The sequence below is a fragment of the Mus caroli genome, unplaced genomic scaffold (genome assembly GCF_978045245.1).
Source record: "Mus caroli unplaced genomic scaffold, Mus_caroli_1 scaffold_11, whole genome shotgun sequence".
Lineage (NCBI taxonomy): Eukaryota > Metazoa > Chordata > Mammalia > Rodentia > Muridae > Mus > Mus caroli.
Window position 1 is genome coordinate 16,455,153 of NW_028227266.1, and position 11,186 is coordinate 16,466,338.

General features: G+C 35.8%; 1 protein-coding gene across 1 annotated transcript; it reads right to left on the minus strand.

The window, feature by feature from the left end:
- Window positions 1-2,428: 2,428 nt before the first annotated feature.
- Window positions 2,429-3,517, minus strand: LOC110301454 (olfactory receptor 7D4-like). The gene has a single exon (XM_021171918.3). The coding sequence runs from the start codon at window positions 3,500-3,502 to the stop codon at window positions 2,561-2,563; it is 942 nt and encodes a 313-aa protein (XP_021027577.1). The 5' UTR covers window positions 3,503-3,517; the 3' UTR covers window positions 2,429-2,560.
- Between the last annotated feature and the right edge of the window lie 7,669 nt (window positions 3,518-11,186).

Genomic DNA, 11,186 nt, shown 5'->3' on the forward strand with positions numbered 1-11,186 from the left:
GCCTACATATGCTGGTTAACTTTTTTTCCAAGGCTGGTATTCTTTTGTGCCAGAATTGTTCTTTTAGCCAGTGTTCTAACCAGAAGTAGTCATATGCTACTATTATTTTTTTTTATCTTAAGCTCTTAGATTCTAAAAGTGATTTCTCACTGGGAAGGCACATTAATTCTGTAACACTTTGACATTATTTCTGAATCTCAACCCTTCTCCAGGCAAGGATTCCTAACTAGAAGCCAATATTTTAATTTCTGTTTTGGATCTCTTGTTTGTACATCTTCTGAGCCTGTTTTTTGTTTTTGTTTTGTTTTGTTTTTCTAATTGTCCCTTTTCTTGGCTTCTGGTTCATGATAGATCAGTAGTTATTACCAAAGGAGATTTTATTCTGAGAGTACTCTAAAGATATTTTGGGTAAAGAGCCATGACTTAATGGGAGAAGAGCATATGTTAATGTCATAAAATGAATTGAGACTAAAAACTATGTAAATATCTAAATATCATAGAGTAATCCTCAGAGAAGCCTTCATCACATGGGAAAAGAATGTGATCTGGCCTCAAAATACCCATAGAGTTCATAAACCTTGTAGTATAGTAATAACTTCTAAAACAGAAAGTGAAAAATAATGGTGGCAATTCACTACTGATCCATGCTTATGAGGGTCTACAGCTTGGACACACCCTCCAACACACACCCCTCCAATTTCAAATCAGGTACCAATGCTAGAGATCTGTGTATAAAGGGTAAGGTATTATTGCACCGAATAAAACTCCTGAGGGCCAGTCAGTTTATGTCTTACTCTCAGGTGTTTCTTGTAGCGGGGTACAGCTTTCAGGAGTGGAAGGTTTGCCATTAGAACACACACCCCCCTTATTGACAAGGAAGAGGGGGATCAACAAATACTGTGTTTATACACACACACACACACAAATGCCTGCCACTTACCATGTGTCTGTATGTTAGTTATATAATGCTGATCCTCTATTCAATCCAGTAATTATTGCCAAGAGTCAGAATTTTTTTTTTTAATAAATGGTAAAGATACAAGTAAAACTTTTGAATTTGCCCAAGTCTAGTCTCACTTCTCATCAAATGGATGATTCAGCATTACTCAAGCCAACTCAAGGTAACTTTTTTAGTTTTGTGATCTAAGTTCCAGAGCATTCCCCTATGATTTTAAAGACATATGTAGAAGGTTCTTTCAGCTCATTGGTATAGGGGAATCCTTGTATGAGGCTCTTTAAGTTACACTTTTAAACATATTTTATTATTTGACAATTTCATACATTTGTAAATTATATCTTGATTAGACTATCCTCAACTCCTCTGTCGTAGTCACACCAAAAAATCCTCCCCTACATGTCTTCCACACACATGCAAATCTCTTTAAAAATAACGCATTGACTTCACATGGTATTACATACATGCCCATGCACATGGGGTCACCTAGACATGAGCAAAGTTTTAATGCCCGAACCACCAAAGAAAGATGAAAACTGCCCTGGCCACAACCCTCCATAATATGTCAATAGCTCTTAAATTTGGAGTAGAGACTCAAAAGTCCCTCCCCAATCCATGCTGGAATGTTAACTGGCTTGATCTTCTGTAGGTAATCACAGCTCTTGTAAGTTAATAAGTGCAAGGCAACTTCTGTTTCATGTTTGCGAAATGGAACCAAATGTGAAGATTTGAGAAAGTGTAGCTAGGCCAGGACAATATATTGAGCAAATTGTTTTGTATGTTTTATTTACTGCTATGAAGTTCAGGCTGACTTTGATTCCTGATTTTTCTGCCTCCACTTTTTGACTGGTAAGCAGTTTGTGCTTTTATTTCATATCTATTAGAACATGCTGATATATATGAATTTATATAATGTGTGTGTGTGTGTGTGTGTGTGTGAGAGAGAGAGAGAGAGAGAGAGAGAGAGAGAGAGAGAGAGAGAGAGAGAGAGAGAGAGAGAGAGACTTTTACTGGCACCAGCCACAGAATTTTATCTTAAAGCAAAATGCCAATGGGATTCTCTCTGTAGATGAGTAACAATCACTCTCTACTTTCTTATTTTGAAGCAAACTCAGGGACTATGTATACAATACACGGTATACAGAAGCCCTGCCACAGAGCTACACCATCCTGACTAATAATAATAACCAAAGCAAGCCTCAGTAAATATATTTTGTGGGAAAAAAGAAAAGTCATTTTGAGACATTTTTAATATAGTTTTTTTCCCTGACAAAGACCAAAGAAAACATCCAGCAAGCATTGTCATGGAGACAGTAACTTAAGGAGTTGAGCCAATGAGGTATATGTCATATATCTCTTTTTACTGGTTGTATTTTCTATCTTGTCCCTCGCCATTCTTGTAAGTATATATAGTTGAAATTATTTGCATAAGGAATCTAGTTACTGACTACTCATAATTCACTTTGTTGTTTCTATTCTATCTATTGTCTTAAAATATTTTATTCTTGTACTTCAGAGTAATATTTCTTCTCTGTGTCTTAAGAATATAAAAGAATGTAACTTGTGCTAAAATACTCTTATCATCACCCCTCTTGATTCTATTATCTACCGAAACCTGTCTCCTATGCTATGAAAAAATCTTCCAAGAGCCTGATTCAAGTCCTTGTTCCTCAGGCTGTAGATGAAAGGGTTTAGCATAGGAGTAACCACAGTATACATCACTGAGGCTATTGAACCCTCTCTGGATGTATAGGACATTTGAGAAGTAAGGTAGACCCCAAGGCCTGTGCCATAGAACAATGAGACCACTGAAAGATGAGAGCCACAAGTAGAAAAGGCTTTATACTTACCCCTAGCAGATGAAATGCCCACTATAGAGTTGATAATTTTAGAATATGAGAAAAGAATCCCAGACAGAGGAATAATACCTAGTAAACCAGTTACACAATAAACCAGGACATCATTGGCATATGTGTCTGAGCAGGCAAGCTTGAGAATCTGAGCAAGTTCACAGAAGTAGTGGGGTATTTCTGTTTTCTTACAGAAAGACACCCTCAAAAACATTAAAGTTTGCAACAATGAATAGGCCAGGCAGATTAGACAAGACAGTAGAAGTAGACTAACACACAAGTGAGGGCTCATGACAATCATGTAGTGCAAGGGGTGACATATGGCCACAAACCGGTCATACGCCATTACAGTCAGTAACAAACTATCCAATCCAGAAAAAAACATGAAAAAATACATCTGAGCAAGGCAGCCTTCATATGTTATGGATTTATTCTGTGTCTGGATGTTCACTAACATCTTGGGGACTGTGGTGGATATGAAGCAAATGTCTGTAAAAGATAGGTTAGAAAGAAAGAAATACATTGGAGTCTGGAGGTGGGCATCTGAGCTAATGATCAGGATGATAAGCATATTTCCTGTGATGCAGACCAGGTAAATGAAAAGGAACAGCCCAAATACAAGAGGCTGGATATCAGTTTCTTTTGAAAGTCCCAGAAGGATGAATATTGAAGTAGCTGTGATGTTTTCTTGCTCCATAAAATTTGCAGTCTTTACCTGGAAATAAGCAAACATAGTTACAATGAATGTATCATTCATTACAAAGTCATTCATGGAGTATTATATTTTATCACAGTTTTTGCTTGCTTTACAGCCCCAGACTGCTGTTTTCACCACTACCACAATGCCTTGTCCATTGCAACTTTCCTGGTTTACAGTAAATGATATCTTCTAAATAATTTCTGAGACAGAACCCGTTTTCATGAACATTTCCCCTCTGCTTTGTAGTAAATGCCTCTTAGAGTCCCAGGAAAATATAGGACAAGCAACTATTGGTTGTAGAATTTGAAAATATTTTATTAACTTGTGCTTTTGCCAGACTATCTTGTTTCATTTGATTCAAAGAAATATATTTTGAAAATTAGGAAATCTCACTATTGTTATGCAGAAGGTGTCAGTCCTCTCTAATTCATCTGTCTAACTACATCATAATATGCCTAACCCCAAAGATCAATTCAAAAGCTCCATCATACAGTTACATTTTCCTTGCATGTTTATATTATTCTTAATTTTTCTTATACTCAAGCAACTGTGTCTTCTTTATTTCATATTTCCTGCACTGCATATAATATTAAACAATGAATGCTATATTTCATGGATACCATAGACAACACATCAAAAGTATCTCATTTGCTTATCATGCACATGGCTTCACTTTGATCTTCAGCAATTTGAGAAGAAATACAAAATAAAACAAAAATTAAAATCTAAAACAAGAAAAACAGACAATCATGATAATACATTTTGCTAATTGCAGTACTGAAATAAATGAAGGAGGATCTCAGATATGAAGCAGCCTGGGCTTCTCATAGCTATATTTCCAAGAAAAATAAAAATGAAAAAGCCCTGAAATAGATTAGACAGACAGACAGACAGACAGATGTGTGTGTGTGTGTATGTATGTGAGATATGTATAATATATATCATACATACACATGTATATGTGGGGTGGAAATGTATGTGCATATTCTCCCACTGAAGCTATTCTTATTCACAAAACCTTTAGTAGGGCTAGAGATGTAGCTAGGTGTTATTGGGTACTCAGCATGTATATGACTTTGAGTTCAATCCTTAGCTCTGTAGAAACAAACAACAACCATAAACAACATATATACAATATATGTTATATATTATATGTAATATAATATTTCTTCTTTTGTAATAGATATTTTTCTTGTTCCTTAAAATCATAGTAAAACTACCATAATGTTTACATTATATTAATAGGTTATATGTCACCTAAAAGTTACTTAATATATACAGACAAGAGTATGAAATTTTAGAGAAATACTGTAGCACTTCATAGAAGGGACTTAAAGAGCCACAGATATAAAGTCATCGCATGTCTCCAAATACAGAAAAATGGCTATAAAATTACTTATTCTACAAATATCTGTTCAGTGAATGACAGTTCTACACTTCAGCTAGTTCCTTTCTACATTCAAAGTTGGAGGCAATTTTTACTTTGTTTTAAAATTTCATCTTCATTTATTTGATTTACATCTTGCTCACTACCCCTCCTCTTGATCACCTTCTCCAACAATCCCTCCCTTTGTCCTCTGAAAGGGTGGACCCCCTCTGGGTTCCTCACCACCACCCTGACATATCAGGTCGCTGCTGGGCTAGGAGTATCCTCTCCCACTGAGGCCATTATTATTCACAAAACACTTTAGTAGTGCTAGACATGTAGCTTATTATTTCTGGGTATTCAGCATGTGTATGGCTTTGAGTTCAATCCTTAACATCATAGAAGCAAGCAAACAAACAAACAACAAAACACATCACACAAACAAACAACAGAACCCATCCTGAAACCCTGTTTAGCCAAAAAGAGAGGTGAATATATTATGATTTTCAGTTGAGCATAAAGGGCATGACAGTGTATCTAAATTTATTTCATTTTGAAGGCTTTAGTTTATGATTAGATACTAATTTCTGGGTTGTGATGGAATTTCTCAGTATCAGTATGACTGTCTTCAATTTTATCCATAAATTATATAAGAATTTTCTTCCTTTGGATTAAAATGTCCTTTGCAACATTCATGGTCTTACTTTCAACCCTCATGAAGAACATTTCTCCTGATTGAGAAAGCCTTTAGATATTGGGTGGGATGTATATTGACACTTTATCTCTTCCTCCTTTTCTTAACTGTCTATTATTGGATTCACCAGTGCATGTCAGGCCATATAATAGGACTGTGGATAAAAAGGCAAGTGAGCAGGGACAATAATGGAGCAAAGACTGAAGGAAAGGCCATCCAGAGGCTTCCCCACTGTCTGATCTATTCCATTCACAGACACCAACCCCTGACATTATCGCTGACACCAAGATGTGCTTGCAGATAGAAGCCTGGTATGGCTTTCCTCTGAGAGGCTCTGCCAGCACCTGAATAAGACAGATGCATATACAGCCAATCAGTGGACTGAGCCTGGGGAATGAAATGGAAGAGTTAGGCAAATGGCAGAAGGAGCTGAAGGGGAGTGCAACCCCATATGAAGAACAACAGTACTAATTAACTGGATCCCTCAGAGCTCTGATGGACTAAACCACCAACCAAAGAGTAGATATGGACCAGTTAATGGCTCCCCGTACATATGTAGCAGATAATTTGGGAGGCTAAAGTGGGAGAATAACAAGTTTGAGCTTAGCCATAGACACTGTCTTAAAAAGAAGAATCTTTGGTGCTTTCTGTCTTTTTGAAGCTTTAAGAGATACAAATATAGTTTTTGACTTGCTTTCAGTAGTTCTGGTCAAGATCCATGTGAATCAGTTTAGCAATAAGATTCTTAACTATGTTAGGAACAGTAATTGTTCAATCTGAAGAAATTCCATATCAGCTTGTTCAAAATCCAAATTAAGATTGTTTTGAGATTCTTTCTCTTCCCCAGTAATATTGTCTACCACCAAGAAAGCAAATGTTCACAAAGAACATGAGGAAAGCAAAACCTTTAACTTAAGCATCTACTATGGACATCAGTGTGGAAGTTTCTCAACTAAATATGGAAAAACAATATATATCAGCTCCACTAGTTTTACATATACTTAAAAGTCTCTAGATTCCACCACCAAGATCTGTGTATACCAGTGCACATTTCTATTGTATTCATAATACCCAGGAAATAGAAGCAGACTCAGCATTTATCAACTGATTAAAGGAAAATGAAAATTTGCATTTGTGTACTAGAATTTTATTCATCATACAATTATTAAAAAATAGATGGAATTTGCAAAATATTGTTAAGTAATTAGATTTCCAAAGATATATTCCATGTTTCCCATGATCTTATCTGTGTATCCTAGATGTGTGTGTGTGTGTGTGTGCGCGTGCGCGAGTGCATTTTTGTATGGGTGTATGTTTGTAGAGGCCATAAATCTAGACAGGAATTCTTGAAAGGAAAAATATAAAGCTCTTAAAGGAAAGGAGTAATAAAATGCATGTCATATGAAAATAGAAGGCAAAATACTGGGAGTTTAAAGGCTTAAGTTACAGGAGAGATTGTGAAATGAAGAAATAGAGACTTGGATACTAGATATAACTTAAGTAAACAAACAAACAAACAAACAAACCCCACAAAATAACTACTTTATAAAGTAAGGAAAAATCCACTCAGTATCTTACAAACCTAGAATATCATAACAAAGTCATAGTACTTATCAACAATCTTCTCCTGGAGTTTCCACTTAGTTATCTAGAAAAAAAAAAAAAAACTTGATAATTTCAATTTTGTATACTACTACAATGCTGGAGATAGAACCGAGGAGAAGAACCTCACTACTGGGCTATATTCTTGTATTTCTACACTTTAAGCTACACTTTATGGATACTCACAATTAACAGGGAGGACCATTTCACTTCCATTGTTCTTTGAAGAGTGTAGGACTATGCTCACAAAAATGTCCCCTTGGGTAAATGCATTCAAATGAGTTTGTAAATAGAGTTTTAAAAAGAGGCCCTAAAACTTTGAGGAAAGTGAAAAGAATTGAGACCTCAAGAAAGAAATAAGGCAGTGGGGCATAGTAGAGCTTGGAGATTCCTGTACTGCTGTTTATTTGAATTCGGTGCAAGTTATCTATCTATCTCAATATGTCTTACAATCTATAAGGAATTTGCACATGTGGAAGCTTTGGTGACCTTCTTACCTTTGCTTTATCACTTTCTTTTCAAAGCTCTGACACCACCATGGAAATTCTGAAAACTGGACTTTTACTATCATTCCATTTTCTCAATGGAAAGCATTATGTGCCCAGCAGCAGAGAAGATTCTAGAAATTTCTGGGAGAAACTCATACCTGAACAAGGCTATTATCCCTTTACATAGTTACAGAGCTATTATTTGGAGAATTACTTATCTCATCTCTCATTAAATAAATCACTGTTTGATTGTATATTTCTATAGTTTCATACTTGGGAGCAAGGGAACTGATTTATTCTTCTACGTTTTCCCTGGGAGAGTAGAGTTTGAACCAAATAGAAGATTCACCTTCTCCAGTGGCTCAGTCCAGTTCAATTAGACTTTTTCTTCTTAATTTTCTTCTTGCATATGGCCTCTGGAGTACCTGTTTCCCTTAGGAATAGCTCATTCATTCTGGCTCTAGAATCTCTACAATGCTAACCATTTAAAAAAAAAGAAAAAATAATAACTTTGACATCAAGATCCTAATGAGTTCTGTAAGAAACCTAAGAATGTATGTATATATATATATATATATATATATATATATATATATATATATATATATAGTGTTTAAATTATAATATATATATATTGTTTAAATTATAATAAACATCAAACAGATTTTTTTTAAATTTAATTGAATCTACCAGTGAATTCAGAATAAAGGACAGACACTGAATGTTTATACACAATGAAAACAAATGTGTTAAAGTTTTTTTGTGACAAAGTTTTTAAATAAAGGAAGAAAGATTATGTAGTATTCTTTCTGTAGTTTCTGCTCTTGGCTAGCTGACAATTGCTTTTATGCTATCGTGCAGCTCCATAGAATGATAAAAGACTTATAGGAAGCAAGTTGTTCACTTCCTGCCAGAAAAAAAAAAAAAAAGAGAAGGTAACTTGGAGAGTGTAAAATACCTTTACAAGGTCTACCCAAACAGCTCACTTTCCCAATCATGTCTTATATTCTATAGTTTCTACAAACTGGCAGTATTTTTCTTAATTATGCACATACCCATAAATCAACCAGTTGATAAACTCAGAATCTTTATAATCTGGAGACTTCCAGAATGCCCCATATCTGGCTATTCAATTAGGGCTCAAATCTTAAAACCTTGAGCTTTGCGGGATGATTAAGATCCAAGCAACAAAAATACAAATTTTATAAATTTCTGAATTCTAGTTCTTAATGTGGAATTTGGTGACATTCTGTGCTTTGTTGATGTCATTTCATAAATGACACCTTCTATTTCCCCTTTATAGGTACAGATTGAATTTTTTAATGTTAGTGTCATTTGAAAAGTGATAGCTGCTTTTAAAAATTATTGAAAATATTTTTAATGCACTACATTCTAGCTATAGTTGTTAAGCTGGAATGCCTGTTTACTCATGTACAAGTTGGGAAACCCCATCTACCATCCTTCTCTCAACTCCACCGGAATAAAGAAAACTCTCTAACTCAAACAGAGAACACTCTGGGCTAGCATGTCATCAGCATTCATCATTTCCACATTTTCAGCAACTCACACAAGAGTGCCTAAACAGGGGGTTAGTTTTTGACCATGGATGGGCACAGTACCAGCTCCTAACAGACACATCAACTACTCGCCCAACCTCTATAAAACCCTTTCTTCTTAGCCCATATGGGCAACTTCATTGACCTCCACCTGCAAGATTGGTGAGCCCACCAGAAAACTGGTTCCTAATAAACCCGCTTTATTTACTTTGAATCTGGTATAAGCTGGCCTCTATCTAAGAAACTGAGGGAAAGAAAAATCCTATCAATAAATAAATACTCTGGTCCCAAATCCTCCCTCTTACTACCTGCCTCCCTGACAATAAGGAACTACCCATTTCTGCCACATTTTAGAAAACCATCAGGCATCTAAGGTATAATAATAAATAATATAATTAATATAATATGATATAATTAATATAATAAATCAATATAAATAATATGATCAAACAAAAACAATCATAATAGGACAAAAACAGAAGTTAAAGGGCCAAAGAATGAGCAGAAGAAACACATAAAGACACAGAGTCACACACTTGCAAACACAGGAATCTCACACACACAAAACACACACACACACAGAGAGAGAGAGAGAGAGAGAGAGAGAGAGAGAGAGAGAGAGAGAGAGAGAGAGAGAACTAGAAGGCATAATACATACATAAAGGACCTTGGGGAAGGGGGCAGAAAAAGTAAAACCTTGAGAAAATATTATGAAATAAAGAACCTCCGAGCTGGGCGTGGCAGCACACACCTTTAATCTCAGCACTCGGGAAGGCCAGCCTGGTCTACAAAGTGAGTTCCAGGACAGCCAGGGCTATACAGAGAAACCCTGTCTTGAAAAAACAAAAAAAAAAACAAAAAAAACAAAAAACAAACAAACAAACAAAAACCCTCCAAAGATGTCCTAGTCATCATTTCTTGTTGCTGTAAAGAAACATTATGGTCTAAAACAATGTGAGGAGGAAAGAAATTACTTGGCTTACACTTTCACATCATATACTCCAGCACTGAAAGAACTCAGGACAGGAACTCAAATCAGGCAGGAACCTGGAGGGAAAAGATGCTAACTGGCTCATTCCCAATGTATTGCTCAGATGGCTTCCTCATAGAACCCAGAACCACCAGCCCAGGAATAGTAATACCCACAATGGACTTCCTCAGCCATTCACTAGTTAAGATGTCTTATGCTGGGAAGTGGTGGTGTATGTCTTTAATCCCAGCACTTGGGAGGCAGAGGCAGGCAGATTTCTGAGTTCACGGCCAGCCTGGTCTACAGAGTGAGTTTCAGGACAGCCAGAGTTATACAGAGAAATCCTGCCTCGAAAAACCAAAAAGAAGAAGAAGAAGAAGAAGAAGAAGAAGAAGAAGAAGAAGAAGAAGAAGAAGAAGAAGAAGAAGAAGAAGAAGAAGAAGAAGAAGAAGAAGAAGTCATATACCTTGAACTTATGGAGTCATTTTCTTATTTGAGGTTCCCTCCATTCACATAACTCTAGGTTGTGTCAAGTTGTTATAAAACTAACCAGAATAAATGATCCCTTGGAAAGTTGATATTCAAATACATCACTGTTAAGCCACAACTTTTCTTTCCTTGTTCATCCCAAAGATCACTCATTAATATTAACACCACAACATAAAATATTTTTAAACTTAAAAATTCTCAGAGTCTTTACAAACTCAAACACTTTAACTTCATTTTAAAAGTGCAAAATATTTTGTAAAACCTAAGATCATTTAAAAAATTTAGTCTCTCTGAAAGGCTTTGTGTCACCATTTCACTAGCATACATTGAAGGCAGGACAGAATTGTAGATGACTTGGTGCTTATCTTTCTCTTGTGGAGTAGTTTCCCATATTAAGAACATGGCCCATATGAGGTGAAAGTTCTAGGTAGATATCAGCTTAACTTACCCTGTTGTATAGGTATTGTCTTCAGCAATATGGCCTTGCTCTTAGTCTATTGAGAGCAACCTATATAT

Excerpts from the sequence above, each read along its gene's own strand:
- LOC110301454 (XM_021171918.3), bottom strand. The coding sequence starts at position 3,502 with ATGGAGCAAGAAAACATCACAGCTACTTCAATATTCATCCTTCTGGGA.